General features: G+C 30.4%; 2 protein-coding genes across 3 annotated transcripts; one reads left to right on the forward strand and one right to left on the reverse strand.

The window, feature by feature from the left end:
* Positions 1 to 7,928: 7,928 nt before the first annotated feature.
* On the reverse strand, positions 7,929 to 20,223 carry LOC130440483 (regulatory-associated protein of mTOR). 2 transcript variants are annotated; one of them, XM_056773665.1, is made up of 21 exons: positions 19,909 to 20,218; positions 19,750 to 19,852; positions 18,795 to 19,036; positions 17,936 to 18,082; positions 17,580 to 17,812; positions 16,520 to 16,620; positions 16,188 to 16,463; positions 14,971 to 15,212; positions 14,155 to 14,229; positions 13,753 to 14,010; positions 13,243 to 13,526; positions 12,842 to 12,930; positions 12,675 to 12,781; positions 11,960 to 12,102; positions 11,691 to 11,900; positions 11,449 to 11,610; positions 10,398 to 10,633; positions 10,045 to 10,158; positions 9,345 to 9,636; positions 9,027 to 9,149; positions 7,929 to 8,461 (listed from the first exon to the last, which is right to left on the reverse strand). In XM_056773665.1, exons 1-21 carry the CDS (start codon positions 20,062 to 20,064, stop codon positions 8,266 to 8,268), a joined length of 3,789 nt encoding a protein of 1,262 aa, XP_056629643.1. In that variant the 5' UTR covers positions 20,065 to 20,218; the 3' UTR covers positions 7,929 to 8,265. The 2 variants fall into 2 exon arrangements, with proteins under 2 accessions (XP_056629643.1, XP_056629642.1); XM_056773664.1 differs by having other exon boundaries at positions 12,675 to 12,930; positions 19,909 to 20,223.
* Positions 20,224 to 20,516: 293 nt separating this feature from the next.
* Positions 20,517 to 21,269, forward strand: LOC130440484 (EKC/KEOPS complex subunit Tprkb-like). The gene has a single exon (XM_056773666.1). The coding sequence runs from the start codon at positions 20,517 to 20,519 to the stop codon at positions 21,009 to 21,011; it is 495 nt and encodes a 164-aa protein (XP_056629644.1). The 3' UTR covers positions 21,012 to 21,269.
* Positions 21,270 to 23,552: the final 2,283 nt, after the last annotated feature.

Here is a 23,552-nt window from a genome sequence, read left to right on the forward strand (position 1 = left end):
AAAGAGTACTGGAAATTGGTTAATTAAATAGAATACTCATCTTAGTTTATTCTATCATGTTCAAAGTAGGGGCCTTGTATCGAGAAATTTACTGGGCATTGCAAGTTTTTCTGATCCCACGAGTGAAAAGATATCATATAACAACATACCTTAGACATAGTTGTAATAAGATATATTTCACTTTTTTATTAGTCCATTTGAGGACGCATTTACAAATTATATTGGATTGGAATCGTTATTAGTAAGATTAGATCAGCGAATATAGAAATCTTCAGCCGCAAATATACGAATTGGTTTGCATTTTTTTAATCCGCAAATAGTGAAAGCGTGAATAAGGAGCTTTTGCTGTAATTGGGTATTGTAAAATATTCATGGGATGCAAAGTAGATCATTACAAAAATATATATTAAAAAATTTATTTTGTGACCATTGGTTTACAAACATTGTCAGTGCATCAAATATCAAAACTTTCATAAATCACTTTATGTAGTTTATATTGAAGATTCCAAAGTAGTTGGCATTAGAGATGTTTATAAAATAAGAGTTCTAGGATCACAGAAGAATGGTTCCCATTACTGTGTTGTGATGGGACTTCAAAAGGAAGTATTTTTTACTTTTCAATCACAGTGCAGTTTATAAGAGCTGAGAATGGGAAGTGGAAAATCATGTTTTATGATGTCTAGGAATGATAGTTCTGAAGACTGTGTTGAGTGGAATTTGAATTTCAAGTGCCTTGAAATTGCTTCCACATTTATTCTTTATTTCCATAAACTTTGTTTTGTCGTTATTGTATAAATGTAGGCCTATCTCTTCTGCTGCTGTTATTAGTTTTGTGGTTTCTTCAAGCTTTCTTCTGTTTCTTGCTATCAACATCACATCAGCATAAGCTGAGCATTGATAACTTGTGTCAAATATCGTGACTTTTCTTATGATACTGGTTCTTCTTATTGTGCCTTCCAAAACTAGATTAAATAGTCGCGCCTTATCTTAATCCTTGTTATGTTTTGAAAGGTTAATTTTTACTGTATTGGTTGTGCCCTCTAATGTCATCTTGACTAGTTGAATTAGTTTGTTTGGAATTTCTAATTCCCATAATATTTGTATTAACCTTTTTCTGTTCACACTATTATAAGCTTTTTTGAAATCAAAGAAGTCTACTTATGCATAGGATTGGCAATTAATTATTATTTCCAATTTAAATAGATTCATTGATTTTTTTAACTGAACTATGAACAAGTATGTTTCTGGAATACAGAAGTTAAGATTGTGCGAACTTAAAAGCAACAAAAATTTTTAAAATATCTTTTATCAGTTAAATGATCATTTGCCGTTATTTGAATACAGTATATTTTTTTATTTCTTGTTGATTAGGAATATTAGAATAGGAACTATTTTTATTAAATGAAACTAATTAAACTGAAGGTAACCTTTATTTTATTTGCAACAAAAATATATTAAACAAATATACAAAATAAGTTACACGTTATGCAAAAATTACCCTTACTATATACAATTATTTAAATTACATTAATGAAGTCGATAATTCAATAAGTACTATACCCATAATTACAGCAATAAAAATGAAAGTACAATACTTATTTCTAAAAAAAAACATATAATATATTGTGCGAAAAAGGGGGGGAAATATGAGTATTTCGTCGAGGTAGTCGAAGATAATGTCTGAACATAATTCTCTCAAAAATATAAATAAAGTTCAATTTTCATAAAAGACATCTACAGAAAAATTCACGGTTCTTTCAATTGAACAAAAATCAATGTAGGAAGTCTACATAAACTATGTGATGAAAAGTGTTTTAAAGTGAAGTACTATGTTGCTTTGTCTGGATTAGATCACCTAGATGTAGAACTTCGAAACATATATTTGTCACCCTCCTACAACTGTAGTAATAATTACCTAAAACCTAAGTTTAAGCCGAATAAGTAAGCTTAGTATTAATTAATGCCAAAACTATGTAGCCGAACCGTTTTAGGCACGCAACCCCCCTCCCTCCAAAATGATTAAAGTTGCACTATTTCTAAGAAAACTATAGATCCGCGCGATCGACACCACCCATGTAGTCAATGACTACTTTAGGTTTTTCAGAATTTTGTAGCTCACCACCTTTTAAAAGTCTTTTTTTTTGAGCTTGTGCTTAACAACGTCACGATTCTTTTATTAGTCCCAGAGCTGGCTACAAAAAACAGGGTCGATAAGGTGCGCGCCATTTCAGCTTGTAAACTGGCGGTTCCCACTTAATACATCACCGAACGCCACTTCTTAAGGTCAGCACAGGTCGGATATGAAAATGCCAGCCGGTTTTCCCGGACGAAAAAATTGGCTGAAAAACCTCATAACGGGCGCGCGTGAAACCTTTAGTAACGTGGGGTTCAAACCTCAAATAAGAGCGGTGTAATAGCGCAAGAAGTTTTGCAGTCCGGAAAACCCTCGTAAGAAGTGATCGAAAGTGTCGGAAAACTCATCTGAAAAACCTCATAACGGGCGCGCGCGAAACCTTTTGTAACGTGCAGTTTAAGCCTCAAATAAGAGCGGTGTAATAGTGCAAGAAGTTTTGCAGGCCGGAAAACCCTCGTAAGAAGTGATCGAAAGTGTCGGAAAACTCATATGAAAAACCTCATAACGTGCGCGCGCGAAACTTTTTTATTAGGTTTTTTGGGTCTCAACTAAGAGCGGTGTGATAGCGCAAGAAGTTTTGCGGGCCGGAAAAAATTGAAGAAAATCGGCGTATATTTGAAATAAAAATTTTTCATATTCGGCTTAATGGAAAATTATTTTTGATGTCTCCATTCAAAATACCTGTTTGGCGCGCGATAAAAAATAATTATATTTCAGCGAGTTTTCATCGTAACTTGATGATTTTTTTTTTAATTTCGGGTAGCTCAAACAGGTATTTTGAATGGAGACATCAAAAATAATTTTCCATTAAGCCGAATATGAAAAATTTTCATTTCAAATATACGCCGATTTTCTTCAATTTTTTTCGGGGGTTTTCCGGCCCGCAAAACTTCTTGCGCTATCACACCGCTCTTAGTTGAGACCCAAAAAACCTAATAAAAAAGTTTCGCGCGCGCACGTTATGAGGTTTTTCATATGAGTTTTCAGACACTTTCGATCACTTCTTACGAGGGTTTTCCGGCCTGCAAAACTTCTTGCACTATTACACCGCTCTTATTTGAGGCTTAAACTGCACGTTACAAAAGGTTTCGCGCGCGCCCGTTATGAGGTTTTTTAGCCAATTTTTTCGTCCGGGAAAACCGGCTGGCATTTTCATATCCGACCTGTGCTGACCTTAAGAAGTGGCGTTCGGTGATGTATTAAGTGGGAACCGCCAGTTTACAAGCTGAAATGGCACGCACCTTATCGACCCTGTTTTTTGTAGCCAGCTCCCCGTCTATATCATTCCAGGACAATATCATTGTTCTTCCTTTTCCCCCAATTTTTTTATTGCCCTTGTGGTACTGACTAGCAAATCCGGTTTTATTAGTTCATTTGTTGTAATAATATGTATGTTATGAAACTAATTTTGCCTTTGAATTTGACAAGAGATTTATAGACATATATTTTGCTCTGGTATAAAATATATTGGAAATTTTGCATTTAGATAGTCCAAAAAATTACTGCCCCATTGAATCCTAGTTCTTATATCTCTCCTTTGCTGATCTGCGGTTTTCAAATGCAGCATCTTGCAAATTTGGAAAAACGATGGTACCCATACTCAAGATTACTCTGCTAAAAGCCCAAAATTCTTCCGTATTAGTGTCGCGCCATAAATTCTATATTGAATTTTGACTCCGAGATTTGTTCGTAATTTTTTGGTGGCGTAAATATTCGTTCTGTAAAATACAGCTTGAAAAATTCTACTGTTTCATCAATATTGAATAATTGTGGTCCTGGAGCTTTATTTCCCGTTGAAAAGTTTATTCTTGGCAAGGGAATATGACTTCCCATAATATCACTCCATATATGCCGGTGGTGCATCTTCTTCCTCTGAATCCGATTCAATAATTAGAATTCTGTCTCAAAGTCATCACCTAGTAATATTTCACTCAAATCATCTCTATGCAACAAAAAATTTAGTTCATCTTCCACATCACTTATTGCCCAAATATTGTCAATTTTCGCTACGCTATAACGTAATAATTATAAAGAAACAAAATAAAAACACTTACCATTGTATAAATATAAAATGCAGATCATGCACACCCATTGGAACGGAAACGTAAACACTTTTTTCTCCAACCATCAAAAAATGTTGACATTTTTGTACTATTTTCAAGTGCAGAAGCCATCAATTCCCTTACCGTATAAAAATTTGCTCGTTGCTTAGCAACACTTTTATCCTAGGACTAAAAGTAATTGCATTTGAGCTCTCTAAATGAAATCGAAGAAAAAAACATTGTCTCTTACAAACTTAGTAACACAAACTAATTGGACAACTGTATATAGGTATTTATTTGTTATTTATAGTGATATTGAATGTACAATTGGAACAAAATTTAAAGCACCACTGAAATTATCACTAACAATTTTAGAACAATTTAAAAGATTTTCATCAATGTTAGAACAACTCAAAATATTCTCCGTAACTGTTGATGAAACATTCGAGGAAATATCTGAACGGGTACTTGTACCTTTTTTGTCAGGTTGCAATATTTTTCTGGCAGTATTCTCTTTGTTGATACGTGATTCTTCAATATATCCTTGTGCTACCGTACTCGATTTCCAACCTCCATGTCTTTTAAGACAAGTGAGGTCACCGCCACCATCAATACTCCTTCTAATTTTCAAAAATTTTGCAATTTCTTGCGGCACGGCACTAATTTTGTGAATACAACAACCATTCTTTGACACTTCCCATTAACATACTTCAAAAATAAACGACGTTCCTGTATATTTGATGGCCGTAGTGCAATATATTTTCGAAATAAACGCAAATAATTATCGCCTATAATTGTAAACAAACGAGGTTTCTTGTTTTTTGTCTGCAAAACTTTTACGACCAGGACCGAGTCCATATCCTCAATATCATCAAATATAAAATATCAGGTGCCATATCCAGAATTCGTTTCACTTCCTCCTTTGTAAAAACCCTAGACTTTTTAGGTATATATCCATCACTTTGCCTTTTTAACAATGCTCGTAATTTTGAATATTTACTAATATCCACACCATTTTTGATATCCAGTGTGGATCGCAACATTGAATACTGTGACCAAAGAGTGTACTGCTTCGGCACTTTCAAATATATCCGCAGGTATATTTTCATCGTGTTCGGGATTCATTTTGAAAACTACTACAAAAATTATATGATTAGTACGTGTACTGACTACTTCACAATCGATATTTACCAACAATACCAGATATCCATGCTATAATTAATAGGTGTTCAAATTTATTACCAAATTATTAACGATTTTTGAATAAAACTAATTTTATTTTAATTTTGACTTGGTTGGAGAAAAAATAGTATATACCCTACGGACTAAAAGTGCCTATTTTTACTCGCAATTTTGCATTCACTCGGCTGCGCTACGCTCCGCCTCGCAACTACAAATATTTCTAGTAAAAAATATGCACTTTTAATCCTTATAATATAATATGCTATTAATTATCTAAGCATTAAGAGCGCTGAGTGAAAGAAACAAGCGGCGACAACGGATTTATTCCTAACATACGAAATGTATGTCTAGCTACTTCTGGAGCAATTGAGACTTATTTAGAAATTAATATCTTCAATGCGTGATAACTAATGTATAAATAACTATTAGGAGGGAGACATGATGCCAGAATTGTGAAGAAAATGGCTAATAACGTTTACACCAATAAACTAAAAACATTCTTATATAAATACTTGAAATAAATCCACAGAGTATTAAAATCCGAGCAATAAATAAACGTCATTTGTTGTAAAATTTAACATATTATATTGTTAAATCTACTCTTACAACTATGAGTAAGACTGAATAACTTTTTAGAGTAGATTAATCTCACTTATTTAGTTATGGTTCTAAAAATATTGGCAGTAGTATGAAAGTCTACTTGTATTTAAGAAGCTTCGTAATATTATAAGAGGTATACTTTTTCTTATCCCTTATTCGTAGAGAAAGTATTACTTGATCCATTCGTATCAAAACTAGTCAGTCGTAAGAACTTATGAATAGTTTTTCACTACTAAAAAGAAAAGGGATAACATGTCCCATAATTAAGTACATAAAAATATAACCACTCTCTAATTTAGGACCTATTTATAGCAACCGTTAATGTTGTACCGTAAAATGGGATCACTTTGGGGTTAACAAAGTTTTTTCTATAAAATAATACTTTATTCATAAAGTGTGTTACTAAGGTTTATAGCGCTAACATACGTTATAATCACAAGCTGTATTTTTGTAAGGTTATATAGTTATGTCTTCTGAAGCCTTTATCGAATTCGCCATGTTCAAAATATTTTAAATAATTGTCGATGGCAAATCCACCCTACATTTTTAATAATACGGTCCACCACATTCTATGCCTGTCTTTTATATATACCTCCACAATATTAATATTACCTTCAAAAACTAACCCAACAAATATTTTGTTTGGTTTTTGGTATTTTTACTTAACTACTAGGTAAGTATTTTCTTATTGCAGCCATACCAAGGGAATATAAAGAAAATTGGGTTTTGAGTAGAAAGTTTTTCCATAGTTTTAAATATTGATTGATTTTGAACTTATTTTTGTTAATTTCTGACAGATTTATTATAGAACGTTGTTTTATAGTGAAGAACAAACATTTTTGTTTTAAAGTCAAATAAATATTTTGCAATATTTGTGTTTCTTCTAATTATAATTAGATCTTCGATAAATTTGGACTGGTAACTACTAAAGGTTCTTAAAAATACTTTTTAATTGCAAATTGACCCTTATAAACCCGAACAAATATTTTAAAATGCATTGGCATATATATATATATCTATATATATTTAGAGGTGGCGCGTATGTAAAATGTTTTTTTCTCGTTACGGTATAATTTTATAGACCAAAAAAAACAAGTTTCTGAAAGTTTCAGTTAAAAATTTTAATTTTGAAAGGTCGCTTTATTTAGTACAATAATCTATAAAAATACACCACGAGATGAACTAAAAATCAAGGATAACAAAAAATGCTGGTAACACATGATAATACCCAGTATCGCATATTCCTATCGACAGACACCCTCACATGTCAGGGATGCAAATTACTAGGCCACATAGCATCACAATACCCAACGGTTCAAACTGAATTACGCCCACGAGAAGATAATAACATTCTAAGTCAAGAAATCGTAGCTCCTAATGACCAGGCTCATCCCAACCTACAGAACAGTAGTGCTACTATCAAAATGTTCAAGTGAAAACCAAATGGTCATTCAAAAGTATAGGAGTTTGATATGACAGATAACTCAGTACCTATAAACAAATTGATGAATTATTCTTGGAGTATTTTTTGGAAATTTACAAGAATTGAGAACTAGAAATTCAGAAAGGAATATAAATGTTTACCTTAAAAAAAAATAAAAATTTGTAGTTATTTCTTTCGATGATCAAACAACTATTATACATATGAAGAATATTTTATTTACGGTGGATACTGTTGAAAAATATTTTGGAAAAGCTACAAGCTGAATTTGAAACGAAACTGTGTGGAAGAAAAATCAAATTTGGATTGTTAGTTTTACTTTTGATTTGATTTCTCTTACGCAGGTTAATATAACTTAGAAATGCTATTTTTTCCACTAAATTTAACAACCATATGGAATAATTACATCTATATATATAAATATATAAAATCTATTTTTTCCACTAAATTTAACAACCATATGGAATAATTACATCTATATATATAAATATATAAAATCTTTGGGATAGTGGTATCTAGAAATCATGCTTCTTAATCGTTTTCAAAAAATATTTTCTATTTTATATTCCATGAACATAAAAATAAATTTCAATTGAAAATAATTTCATTTGTATCTATATATATTAAAATCACAGTTTATTTTTATATATATATAACTAAAAAGTTAATTCAACTGACTAGTTTTAAAACATCAAACTTTTCTTAAAAAGCGATTTGGATATCATAATTTATAATATCACTATAATCAATCAATGTTACCAAGAGCTTCTATGGCAATAAAATTTTTTAAATAAAAACGACAAAATTCATCCTAATTAATAATAGCCCAATAGGCCCCATAACAAGGCCTAGGGCTGGGAATCACGTCACCTTTTACTATCCAAACAGTAAACGTTGACAGCACAATCTGCTGTACCCGAAGCTAATGCCATTTTATGGGGATGGTAGTTGAGACATGTTACTGGACCTATTTTGTGACCCATGAATCCGTCATAGCCTCTTATTGTATTAAGAAGAGTTCCGTTCAGTGTATACATGCTTATAAATTGATTCATTGATCCACTGTAAAATAAAATAAAAAATATTTGAATTTGTATCAATTATTGACAGCCATTATTCACTTAATTTACTACAAAAACAAAGTAAATATAATACCAATAAAATGGTCTATACTGATGATGATCCCATTGATAGACATGGACTCCATCAACAAATACAAATTTTCATATTTTCGATGGAACATTTGAATGAAGGTATTATGGGTGAAAATTGAAATTGCCTCCAAGAAGGTATGAAAAAATCTTATGGATATACCCGAATTTAGAAAATTCATAAGATTATGGAGAAAAAAAAAAGAAATTTCAAATCGAAATGCCTTATTATATAGTAGAATTTATGTCTGCCCAATACATTGGATACCCTCTATATACACAACTGGACAGAAATATACGGTGACATTTTTGTACGGAGGTTTTGTAAACATAATCAGAAGTTCAGATGATCTATCTACAATTTTGTTAAATGATTTTAATAAGCAATGCTTAAGCATTTTTTGTCTAAAGTGAGAAAAATTCTATTTTCATTCAGTTTAAAATAGTCATTTATTATGAAGAAAATGTGTACTTACCAAGCATAAGTATTGGCAGATCGGTGAATTGCCATACAAGACATACCGTAATTTGGAACAGCTTGGGTAGTGTGTATTGAATCATTTTTTCTAATATCATATATTTTAACATCTCCAGATGAACTGAAAATATTTGAACAAAAAATCAACAAGAAGAATGATACTTTCATAAAAGTCAAAAATATAAAAAGGCATACATTTAGTTATGGTGAATATATCAGTCCAAATATGTTTGGACCTCCCAAATCAAAAACAACAAATATCGTTATCAAGATGTACAAACTCCTAATATATATTAATTAAACCATCTGTACTAACCTTCCACTAATAATAATATTATCTCTTAGCTGCACTGTTAATACAGTACCAGGATGTTCAATCCAAACTTTAACTTTGGCGTCGTTTGGGCTACATCGACGGTCAAACAGTCTAACCGAACCATCTACACAACCGATTACACATAAACCAAGTTTTGGACCGTGATATGACACGGTATTTTTCACTAATAAACCATCGTCGTTCAGTTCGAAGTCACTGGTGTATTTTTTCTGTGTTTCGTGACATATACTTGAGAAGCTCGAGTCAAGACAAGTAACCGAACTATCTGTTCCTAAAATATTTAATCATATATGATGATAGATGAAAATTATCAAAGTGAAAATACATCCAACCCCACCACCCAGAAAAAAGAGCTGTTATGAAGAAAAAAGAGAGGTTAGGTTATTCGTGTTACTGATTCTTATCCCAAACTAGATATTAGAAGGAAGAGAATGAAGATGGTATACCTCAAAATGAAGTACATGATCAACTATATATATATATATATATATATATATATATATTATTTTATATTTATATATTATTTTATATATATATATATATATATATATATATATATATATATATATATATATATATATAAAATAAGTTGATCGTTTTCATCCCAGCGGAAGACGAAAATTGTGTGTGTAGATAGAAACAAATTGAAAATAAATTATTGGTAAATTATTCTACTTACCAGTTGGGAGATCAAATACTTTCAATTCTTTCTCAGCATCCCAAAATCTTAAAACTCTAGAGTCCCCAGCTGTAATTAATGTTTGTGTCCATTGTTCCCATGTCATTTCTATCCCTATACATGGATATAAAAAACAGTTGAAAAGACCTTGAGTAATGAAGCCAAACTACCAATTTTTAAGAGAGTTCGGCTATTATAATCGATAGATATTAATGATGAATTATTGTGAAACATATTCAATATTGTTAAACGACATGTCTACTACAGGTAGAAGTAATAATCAATAATCTTTATAACATAGAGAAATGTTTTATGATAGAATTAATGGAAGAAGCACTCCATATTTGTATTACCTGAATATTTTGGCTTAAGATCACTGAAAGCCTGCCAAGCAGTTATCATCGTAGGTTCACGACTAGATCCTGTATTTGGTCTCCATAACTTTATACCACCATCATCAGAAGCTACCATCAGCATTCCAATGTCATGACTGTTGATCCATTGCAACGAAGTTATTTTACTAATAACAATTTTTGTTGGTTTGTTTTGACCGGAAGTGGTTTTTGCACCCGTTCCCCAATCAAAAATGCTAAAAAGCAAAATTTTCCTCAGTATTTTACATTCTTTGTGGTGGAAGTCATTGAAAAGTGGTTTGATGAAAATTGAAATTTGTATAGAATGGATCTATTGAAAATGGGTAATTCGGCATTAGTATATTACGATTCCAAAATTATACAATTATATTCAACACATTTTGTTCGATCTATATGAATTAAAAACAACAAGAAAACAATGTATCCCCCAGCCTGGCCCCCACTCTCTCTCTCTCATATATGGATTTAAATGCCTGTGGGTATTTTTAATTTTCCGACCACAACCAATTGAAGTTTATGGGTTCCAGCTGCATTTACACAAGGCATGAAAGTCAGCCTCATCTTCATCATTTTCCTTCTGGAAGTCGACTGCTCATTGCCGGAGGCTAAAGTTTACTTTAACTTAACTTTTTGTAACTCTAGCTGCATTCTCAAGAATTCGTTGAGAGCACGACGATTTCGTTCATATCCTCCAATTCTTTGACTATTATGACTATTAATAATTCTAGTTTAACTATTTATTTTTTAAAATTTCACAAAAATTGTATGACTAATGGCTAATATTAATTTTGGATTTTGTAACTTATTCACCCAGTATATCAATAATATATTTTCAACTACCAATCATAAAAGGCAGACCTTTGGAATATTAGTCTTAACAATTATTTCTACTAAGTTGTCTGAAATTTTGATTTGATTTATAGGAATATTGTGCTGACGTATTAATCACGTGATGAAAAACCTCCACCGTTTCACATTTTATAAATTTCGCTATTTTGCCTAAAACAGACTTAATATACTTGATACTTACGCAAAACTATCATTTCCAGCTATGGCAATTTGTTGATCAAATGGATGAAGTTGTAATAAACTAGGAGGTACTGCAGTTCTAATATGAAACACTTGTGATTCAATCCTAGATGCTAATGCTCTACGATGCTCTTCTGTGGCTTCTACCCTTATTGTATCATTTCTGGAAGTATATATGCATGTGCTTACAAGATTTAGATAAAGCCTGAAAATAACATTTTTGCGCTATTTCTTACAATTTACCTTGAATGTCTCCAGTCCCTTTCATAAAATAGGGTAGATTCTTTGTCCTTAAATAATTTTTCTCTACTGTTAGATTGCGCAAATCTTCTAGATGACCATTCAACAAACTTTGTATTAACTAGAGGTTTTCGACAAAATTGGATTTTATCTTCACTTTCTTCATTAATGACATTTCTGTGAATCCTCCGAGTTCTATTAATTGTAGTTGATCTAAAACCAAATTAAGATGACAATTTGTCATTAAATTTGGATAAATAAAAAAAGTGTACCTTGTTAACCTTTGAAAATCCCCTGGAGGATGTAATGTGGGTGGGCTTTCGGCAGAAAAATAGTTTCCTTTATTTGGACTGGGAGGTAAACTTAAACTTGAACTATTCAAATTATTCACACGATCTATAGATTCCCACTGTTCCTGAAATTAAATAAAAAACGTTAGAATGTTTACTGCGATTATGTGAGTTTTGAAAAAATATTAATTCACAGAATTAAACTATTAGGAAATAATTGGAAATACAGATTAGTATTAAGGTCAAAGCATATTTATAAATTGCTTCATTTTTTTTATTTATTGTTTTCTTGATTTTAGTTGTAATTTAATGATTAACGTGTTTTATAGAAATATTTTTGTGACATTTTGTTTGTTTTCACTCACCACTGTTATCAGAAATTTACAACTTATTGTACATCCTTCGTTTACACCCTAGTTGGGTGCCAAATGAGTTAACAAAACATCTTAGTAATTAAATCTAGAAAATAGACGATTTCAATCTCATAAAACTATAGTTCTTTTCTTAACACCCGGAGTATAGTTACTATCATATCTTATTTTAGGAGATGACGCTAGTATAAAGCCACAAAGCACCAAACATTGCTTAACTTATTTAAAAATCCAGTTCTTTAAAAAAGCTGATTTGATAACTTAGTGATGAAGAGGACCTAATTGTAAATATTTTTTCAGAAATATTAATTATAGATATATCTTACCTTAATAATGTTCCTAACATGCCCAGTAACAGTACAACACATTTGTGCTACTTCAGGATGTGGATCTGTTTCTAACGAAATTAACGCCGACCATAATTTCATATATACTGAACCATAACTAAAACTAGATAGAGTACTAAGGCTTCCCGTGTAATTCTGTGTCATACCCTGGTTAGACAAATTATTTATTGCAGAACTGGATGATACCCGTTTCATTCGCTCTAAAGAGTCATAATCTGCTATTTTCAATTTATCTCTACAATTAAAAATACATAGTTAAAACAGATTAAAAGGTACTACCAGAATTGCAGACCTCACAACCATACTCTAAATTAAAAATTATGTAAGGAAGAACTCAGCTTTAGGTCTAAAATATGGTTGAAAAAAGTGAAACGGAATGGCAGTTCGGGGAAATATATAAATTTAGAGTATTTCATTAAAATAGAAGGTATTGACTATTTTGAATTTACGTGAATCCTTCAAATGTATGTTTGAATATAGCAGAATTGAATTAAAGGGAACTAGAATAAGGACAAATTTATTCCATAAATTGATTAGAAGATATTACCTACTCCCCATTCGTCTCATTCCTCCGGAAGATAATATACAGTCTTGACCAGGAGATACATTGTATTGTTCTTTCATAGCTATATTAACAAATACTGCTTCAAATGACAAAACCATCCATTGCAAAGCATTTATTAGCTCTTTTCGAACAAGACAGCTCATGTCGCTGCTGACAGTATTAACTAGAGTCATTACAACAGCATTGTCAACATTGTTAGCATGTTCAGAACGTTCCATGACCGAATTTATGAATGTACCTAAAGCATAAACAGCTGCTGCTCGGACCTACAAAAACATAATAATTATTTATTTATATTTATTCCTTAATGTATATTTAATAGTTTATGTGACAAATTATCAATATAGAAAAAGTCCTGTTAATTTATCAACTAAAAACTAGAGAATGGAACTACTCATTTCAAAACATTTTTTTTATAAAAAATGGTCAATAAAAAATTATCAGTTTACTGTGTGTATTTGTGTACGTTTCTTGATGCTCAAAATTACTTGCCTCTGGTACAGGATCTTTTAAAAGATTATACAGCTTTTCGTGGGCGATATCCCTGACACCAGTCCATCTTGCTTTTTCATAATGATCCCACAATCTTCCTAAACAAATAGCTACCCACTGTCTTAATTGAGGTGATGTATCATTTAACTGCTCCAAACAAACACTTACTAATGAACCTTGTAATGCTGCCTCTTGACCATCATGATAATTATTCACAATACAAGCTAACACAAATGTAGCCTGAGTTCGATATTCAGCCTAGAAAAAAATATGCATGATAAATATTTCCCAAAAAAGTGGAGAAATATACATTAAGAATATACATAATAGAAAATTTGACTTGCTTGTAATATTTCTTGAACATATATTGAAAATGCAAGAGTATTAATATAAAAAAATTACCGATATTGTTGTATCCTGAAGTACCGATAAAAAGTACTTGTGACCATTATCTCTCACAAGATCCGATTGACAAGTCTGTAAAATAAAATAACGTTACCAAATAAAAACCAAGTTAATTATTTATGAATGATAAATCACCCACCTTCGAGAAACTAATGTGTAAAAAAGTATTTTTTGGCTAGATTTTATTGTAAAAATTGTATGCAAAAGTATTATTAAAGATTTGCTGGTACATAACTATAATATTTGGTCCACCCAAATGCAAAATTTGATTACAATGGTTTTCAGCAGCATTTTATCATATATATATATATATATATATATATATATATATATATATAAAAAGAAATTATGATTTTCAGCTATCACTCCTTTCTTTATGATTTTCATGTATAGTCTCTGGCCAAATGATTAGACGCACTGTAAGATTTCATGGAAAATATTAATTATTATCAAATGCTACTGTTTTAAATTGATTTGTCAATTTTGGTTCAGCTTTACAGTTAATTAATTACTTGTATTGGATAAGAAGAACCAATTTTCACTCACTTTATCATTTTCATTAACTGAATTGCTCGCATGTGGAGTTACAAACTATATTAAATATAATTTTTAACAATAATTTGAAAACAATCATATATTTGATTATAAAGTAAGATAATCTTTGAAAAACAAGCAATCGGTTCATTATTAAAAATTTGAGGTTTGTAATAATCATATTAGTAATCTAAAATATTTATTCATAATATTTTAATATCGATTCAAATATAAAAATGAATAGCCAAATAAAAAAAATTATTTCTTCTGAATACTTACATTATCTACTGCCAATATTTTTGCCCAAATGAAAACTAGAAGAGGTCTTAATTCTTTGGCACAGCTTTGTAGTAATTTCAAAACATATGGAAATATTCCAACAGAAAGTGCTAAATTGACAGCCCATGGGCCTAAATCTAAAAATTTTCCTAGGAGTTCGAGAGCTCTCATTCGATGAACCTGACTTAATAATACTTGTAAAACAATAGGCAATTGTTCTGGTGGATTCCGTTCTTCCGATCCTATAATATATATTCATCAGATAAAAAAAATACTGTTTGAAAGACAGTGTGCTTTAATGTGAGTATAATTTTATTAACATTTATTTTGACTTCCTACGTTTTAACAGCCAATCAAGCTTTTTTATTATCAACATGAATAGGGTTATTGACAATTTAAAACAACACTTAATTTATTAATAATCTCTCATAAGATTAGGCGAAGATCTAATCAAGTTAGCTATTATTTCTCGTAGGATGTTAAGCCACTCTTTTTCTACTGCAACAATAAACTCTGAAATCGATTTTGGGGTAGAAAGTCTAGCTCGAATTCTTCTTTTTAGTTTATGCCATAAATATTCTAGCAGATTTAGTTCAGAACTGAATGCTGGTTACTCCATAATCTGAAAACCGACTTGTGCAATGTAATCTTGCTCGATTTTGGCGGTGTACGGACTTGTCATCCATGAAGGTAAATTCGTCTCCAATGTAGTTGAGGTAAGGTACCGCATGAATTGCTAAAATCTTCTCGATATATCTATCAGCAGTTAAACATCTTCCGTAAAAACAGTTGCGCCCTACGATTGAACACAGGGTCGGTTCGGGTCCCTATAGAAATTGCACCCTAGATTATGCAGCAACCACTTCCATAAGTACTCCGCCCTTCAAAGTAGCAATCAGCACATCGCTATCTTGGTCTCCGGTACACTTTCCTTCTCTGGTAGCTACCATGGAGGCATAGTCTTATATGAGAACAGAACAGATCCTCATTGTTCCAAGATCAAGGGTCAATAGATACATAAACACCATATGCAGCAAGTTTTGATTTCAATTTCTGAGAATGTATTTTTTAAGGTAATACAATAAATTTATATGAGTAATACATATTACGTTTCTACAATTGATACCGTATGATTTCTACTTTGAATAGATTCTTATAAAAACAATTAGTAAAAACTGCGGGCATATTATTAAATTTTATTATCCAATAAATCTTACCCAATTCTAACCAAACTTGAAAAGCCGTCAGCTGTTCTTCAAAAAATGGCAAGTGACGAAAAGTTTCATCATTGTTTATAATTCCTGGCAACTGTCCCAAACTAAGATCTAAAGCCAGATCCCAAGCATTCCACATAGGATGTTGGTAAGTTGAAGGTAATGGAGGACTACTGACTGGTGTACAGTCACAAGAACGCATTATCCTTTCAGCTAATAGAAAATTGCGAAATAGGCTAGCTACAAGTAAGTCTTGGCGAAAAAGCTTTTGGAATAAGTCTAAAACAATAAATATTTGTTTTAATTATATATAATAAATCGTGCGAAAATCCTACCTCTTGGTAAAGTATTCCATGCTATTGTGTCTGTTATTGCTGTAAATATCCAATTAAGTTCACCAAGCATAGTTCTTCGATCAGTGATCTGACCAGGAATTCTGAAAATGATATTATTCATAATATCTATGTAATAGATTTATTTTCAAAAAAACCGCTGTGAAAAAATTAGCATTTATCAAAATCGACAAAAAAAATAGTCTTGAGATCACTGACAAACCTAATAACACAAGAGACCAAACTGTTTACATTTCTAGATTGAGCCATCATTGACTTCCTATGCTAAAACAACTATCCCACAGTGTAGCCAAATTTACAAAAACCCCTGGTTATGCTCGGATCAGTGTTTCACAGAAGATCTGGTAACTAAGTCAAATGAATGAATTTATTAGAAAGGATGCCAATCCTATTCCTAAATTTAATTGTATTAATAATTATAATATTTTTTTCTTTTAGCTCTGATTCTACTATCAGGCGATTATCTAGGTTACGCAATACAATTTTCTACATAAGATTATTCCTTTAGATATTAAAAAAAAACGAAATATTTTATAAAATAACTACAATGTTTTATTTATGATAAAATTAGTCGAGAATCAGTACAGCTCTGGGGCCATAGGAAGGTACGCATTTTGCAGAGTTGCTGGAAAGCAACTCTAAGCTGACAAGGGCAACCCTCTCCTTTTTACACTCACTACTTGTTCACAATGTTGGGTCGCCTTTAGATGCATTTTATCAATGAAATATTTGGTCTCTTATGTTTATTGGGTCTGTGGAGAAACTGATGTATTTCAAGTTTTTGTTTATATTTTTTTTTGTTTTGGTAGACTATATATAAAAAAGTGTAGAAACAACACCTATCTGAACAAAAAGTATATGGTTATTAAAAGAGAAATCTCCTCAACTTAAATGAGTTTTTTGCTGTGTCATAACAATACTTATTAGTAAAAGTAGACAAAACCTGTAACACTTCACTTGGATATATGATTCACATCAATTTTTTTATACAAATCATTTAAATATAATCATAGTAGGTAACACTACATGGTCATATACTTACTTGTCAATAAGTTCCAAATTTACTTTGGGCATTAATTTAGAGGTAGGTTGTAAAACATACCACCTCAAGGCAACCTTAATAGGTGTTGTCAAACAGGCAGTGAAAAGATCAGCAGGCAAATCAGGATTCATAGGCAGAACTTGATCAGCACTACAAGCTGCTAGTTGAATACAGTTTTTAAATGAAGGAGGTTGGATACCACTATTATTTGATTTCTGTTGTCCCGTATTTTGCTAAAATGAGTAGGTAAATATATATCTAGTAGAATAGACAACTGAATAAAATATGTAATTGTCTTGTTTGAATGACACAAAACAAAATTTTAAAAATACTAATGTAAATAATTTTAGGTTTACCTCATATTCAGATTCATGCTGGATAGCAAATTGTTTAAATGAATCAACAATAATTCCCGCACTTGAACAATCATATACATAAATAGATGGCGCTCCCATCCACGTCTGCAGATCATATATTGACAATGGAATGTATTGAGTGTAGGTCTGGAAATTTTTTGTAATTATTGAAACTCTCAAAACGTCACATACATAAACAATGATTTCAGTAATGAGAAAAAGTACTAATACAATTTATTGACATTTTAAACTTTTCTCTGATAGATGTATTGTAATTAAGATAAATTTAAATACGCTGCTGCCTTTTACTTAGATTTGTGGCTAAAACCTATTGAAGTAGGATACATTTTCAAGTCAAATGGATCGTGAAGAATTCAGTTAAAGATATATTTGAATGGGTTGTAAAATTTTCCAGAATATAAAAATAGGTTTTGAGAGAAAGTTTTACATGTTATAAACATATAAAATATGTCTTTAAGACATATATCAATACCCAAGAAAAAAATTGAATATAGGAACATGTCAACACAAATTCTAATGATAACATCTAAAAGATAACGAACATATTACGGTTCTCAGAAATAGAAAGAGCAAGAAGCCAAAAAAACCAAATGAAAAAATAAAAGATATTAAAATGGGAATTTACCAAAAGTATTTACCTGTACAAAACCATACACAATAATCTGTCTGAAGTAATGTAAAAAGATATTTTTATCTAAATTAGAATGTTGCCCAGACGTACATGACAAATATGATGTACCTCTCATGGTTTGGCTTCAATATTTTGATGGTATTAAGATTTTAAAATAGTGACTATATTTTTTGTAATATTATTTTTATTCGAAATGAATAAACATACTCTATTAAACACCCATATTTCTCCATTGGATGTCGGTTTAGGAACACCATGTCCATTATAGTGAAAGAGAACCCTTTCTTCTTTTGCATTTCGTCTCAACGAAGTACATAATTTTTTCACTTCTTCAGAAGTAGGATCCAATGATTGTTTATATCTTGCTCTAGGCTGCCATCTTTCATATTGCGTTTGAAGACTTTGTCCGATTTTCTCCAGAGCTTTAGATGCTGACATTGTTGTTGGATCTTAAAATTGACATAGTACTATTATAATAGTGTTGGAATAGAAGTATATTGTGAAAAATATCTTATTTCATAGAAACAGAAATTTTTTATTGTAAGTGTTTATAGACTAATTTAGAGATATATAAGTTCTCAAGTCTTTCCCAGCTAATTTATGAAAGTTTTTATAATGGGATTGTGGCAAAATTAAATACCAAAGTGTACTAACCCTAATAAATTTCCGAGCTTTCGAATACTTATGTATTCATTGTCTGGGACTGAAATTATGGTCTAGTAAAATATAAAAATATACTTAACAATAATAAAAATTATTTACATTAATTAGTTAAAGTGGCGACGTTTTATATTTCATTGATTCTTTTAAAAAACATCAAATTTATTGAATTCAAAAAGCAAAATTCAAATCGACACTTAGTAGAAATATTAAATGTATTGATTCTAGACATCACTTTAATTTGATAAAATAGAAAATATATAAAAAAATCCTTAAAAAGGGACTTCTTTTAACTCATATATAATCAGTTTGAAATCTTTAAAATGATTTGGTTTTAGCTCAAATAAATAAAAGAAACAAATGATGAATATTTTATCTTATCTGTTTACAGATCAATTTGCTTTGAAAAAGTTTGGAATTTTTTAAATAAACATAAATATAATAATTCTTAAAGGTCAAAATTACACAAAATTATATTGTTTAAATATTAACACAAAATTACCTATCCAACATTCCAATCTCGCACAAGGTTGTGTTTTCACCACATCTGGTGGATCAACACCAACATTTAAGCATAAAACTAAAGCAACACTAACTGTTTTCATCTGAAACCAAACAATTGATTAGAGACATGTAGAGTAATTACATTCAAGCAACTAACCCTTTCTTTCATTCTCCACATATGTGTAATACAATCACTACCGACTATAGGTTCCAAATGTCTGTTTTCTACAAAACTAAGGGGTAGGTCCTTATCAGTAATGTTGCTGTCTTGGTCCTTTTCAGGATTATTGCCGTTGACATTTAATTCTCCCATATTTATTGGATGTTTTTAGTTGAAAATTTCGTAATAATTTGAACACTTGATTTCAATCACATAAATACATTGGATTTTCCTTATACGCAATAAAATGTTATTTAACGCATTAAGGAAGCATGGCAAATATTGAATTGGCATATTTGTAACTAATTTGACGTTGATTGTGTCAAAATTAAGAAAAAAAAGATTAATATCTAGGTTGATATATTCAAGTAAAAGATCATTTCTTTATATTAAGAGGACTGTATACAACCAACAGTAAAAATGATTATTTGAAATTTTTCCTGTGTCTACTCCTCTTTAACTTTGTTTCTCTGTTTAACAAAACACGGACTTGTGTATACTCCCATACGAATTCTTGCCAATCTCTTCAACACAGAAGAAGAGGTTGAGATTATAACCTATATAAAATTTTACGTGGGATCTCGTTGAGTGTTTAAATAGTAAACATGGAATTAGATCCTATAACAGATTCGAAATTGACAATAAAACTATTTAAACATGTTACTAACACCAGACAGCTAAAAGAAAGCCTTATAAATGGTCAATTAAAGTGTTGCATTATCAAACCTGAATTAATATTTGATCCATTCCAGATAATTGTAGCTGTAAATAAAGCAGTGTTAGCAAAAAAATTGACAACAAAGACTATTTACACCGAAATATTATTCAATTTATCTATAACCAAAAACATATTAAAAAGTTTACAAACCTTTGGAATTGATGAAAAAGACGTTTCCTTATTGGTAGTTACCCTTGATGAGGACAGAAATATATACCAGCAGATCGAAGGCGTTGAAATACCATTGGATGATCTTAAGAAATATACTGATATTAATTTAATCAAAAAAACTTATAAAATAAGTGAAAATGAGTCTAGGGTAACTTCTATTTTAGATTCAGTTGTTAGTAGAATAGCAACAAAAGACTTTATGTCAATCTAATTCCTCATTGTATATAATATGTTTTTCAAAGATTTTCAATAACTTATTAATATTAGAATTGAATTCTATTTTTGTATTATTATAAAAATTTTAGTCAGGTTGATCAGTATAATTGTCCAACTGAAAACAAGAATTGGAGACCTTGTTGGAACAAAACCATATGCCACCAAAAATATGTTTTAAGATTTATATATTTAATCAAATTCTGAAATCATGTTTACAGAGTATTGAATAAATGAAGATCGATAAATCACCAAATGCTTTTATTATTGGGATAATAGGGAAGACCATGGAATTAAAATTTTTAAATAAATAATTAAAATATTTTTGAAAAATGTGTGATGTCAATACCTACAATATCAAAATATTTTTTTTGTTTAATATTAGAACGGTTTTTACTCTTAGAAATCAATAATACTTGATACTAATATTTTAAACGTAACGAGATGAAATATACTAAATGTATCATAATACAATATCGTACTAATAATTCAATTAATGACATTGTAGAATTCTTCAATTGTGCAATATGTCCTTTCTTGAAGAAATGCTGTCGTCGATATTCGGAACTTACTAAATCTATTTGTTGCTTATAATTCTAAAGATACCTAGATGATAATTTTTTAGCATCAAGGTTCTAAAAGGTCAGAGGTTGGTTGGGCAATAAATATCTTATGGCATTATGCTTGGATTTTCAGTTAAATTGTAACTAGACGGATTTCAATATAAATAGAGTAGGATAAGTTAAAATTTCGTATTTTCAATACAATGTGAAGTTATGAAGTACCTACATTATGAATTAATTGAAATAAATGAATGTAAATAAAAAAATGTTGGATTTTGGCATAAACGTCAGTAAGATTTTTGCTCTGAGGTAATTGCATCCTTCATATTAGAGAACTAAATAAAACACTCAAAGTTTTAGTAAATGAATTTATTAGAAAATATCGAACAGAAATATTAAATAAAGTAACAATAATAACTACACTTTTTATGAAATTGTTGATATAAAATTATAATAATTATAGACTGAGCGTTTGAAAATATTATCAGAAACTACAAGTAGTACAGTCCTTCGTATATTCCTTGTGCATTTTACAGCTACAACATTGTTAGTGAGAAATTTGAATGGCCAACAAATTGAGTGAATTTATTGTAATTTTAAAACTTTTTCAAATTCTCAAAATGTTTGTTAAAAAGTATGATAGTGTTGCTTCAGAACATTATTCATATTCTAATATTTTTGTTTTCTGGAAATTATTTTTTTTATAACCAGTACCCGACCCATTTGGACTAACCATATTATAATATGTGATTAAAAAAACAGTCTATATACATTTGAACAGGTGAAATTTTTGCCTCATTGACAGGATAATTTCGAAATATAAACACACAGACACACTACCTTATTATTATGTGCTTAGTTCATAAACATAAAAAAATAACAAAAAATACTATTTCAATTTTTGTGAAATATAAAAGTTTATTTCTTTGTATTCGGTTAGTTTTATTTATGTATAAGTTTGAAATATTTTCAAAAATGTTTTATTCTATCCTGTTTGTCTTTACTATAAAGGTGCATATATGCAATATGACCATAATACAAATAAAGTCATTATCAGAAAAAAACTATTAGAGGAATTATCTTTTATTTGACAATAATTAAATACCTACTTATGTTTAGTATTGAACATTTGTAAACAGTCATTTATTCGTATTCACTACTTTTTATTCCTTTATGAAAATAATTGTCTTAATAATAACTCACCCGAGTGTATGATCCATTTTTGACATCTGGTAGGGTCATTCACAGAAAATCGGTACATTTTAATTGTAGGATCTGATCTCTTACTTAGTCCACATTTGAAATAAACACAATTATTTCCAGCCATTTCTAAAAAGTGGAAAAGAAGAAGTGACTATTTGTTATTAAATACATTTTAGTAAGTAGTTCGCTAAATATACAGTTTTTTTTTCGAAATTGTAAGCTGTAGCAATATATTAACTAAGAGAGTTGTGATGTATATTAATTGTAATAATATCCACTTACCTGAATATATATCCAAGTTCAAAGATTCTCAAATAAAAAAATAATCCAAATGCATAACCAACGAAACTCAACAATAACACAACGAATACAATACAATAATGAACTCAAACTGCAACTTTGCTATAGGCACTCAAAATAAGAAACTTTACAACACAGCTTAAGGGTTGAATATAATATTCTTAATAATTTTGGCGCCATCTGTTATTGGGGTAATTCAAGCTACAACGTACAGTAAGAAAAGACGTGCTGTGGACGCCAACTCTCCACTGCCATCTCTTTGTGGCGTCCACCTCATCAAATGATATCCTCATAAGTTTAATCTACTATCTTATTCTTTACACAATTGTTCGGTAGATACGAGACTGTCCAGCAAATAATAGGCGTTTTGGAATAGAAAATAAACAACGTGAGAAGAATTATTATATAAATTTCGGTAGGGAAGGTGGTGTTATTTCTCAATACCTTTGCAGAAATCTGTCACCTGCGACTTC

Source organism: Diorhabda sublineata, chromosome 2 (genome assembly GCF_026230105.1).
Source record: "Diorhabda sublineata isolate icDioSubl1.1 chromosome 2, icDioSubl1.1, whole genome shotgun sequence".
Taxonomy (NCBI): domain Eukaryota; kingdom Metazoa; phylum Arthropoda; class Insecta; order Coleoptera; family Chrysomelidae; genus Diorhabda; species Diorhabda sublineata.

Coding starts and splice junctions, on each gene's coding strand:
- LOC130440483 (XM_056773664.1), bottom strand. CDS start 20,064: ATGGGAGAATTAAATGTCAACGGCAATAATCCTGAAAAGGACCAAGAC. Junction 16,621..17,579: donor AATTTGGAACTTATTGACAA/GTAAGTATATGA, acceptor TATCATTTTCAG/AATTCCTGGTCAGATCACTG. Junction 14,011..14,154: donor TTCAGGATACAACAATATCG/GTAATTTTTTTA, acceptor ATTTTTTTCTAG/GCTGAATATCGAACTCAGGC.
- LOC130440484 (XM_056773666.1), top strand. CDS start 20,517: ATGGAATTAGATCCTATAACAGATTCGAAATTGACAATAAAACTATTT.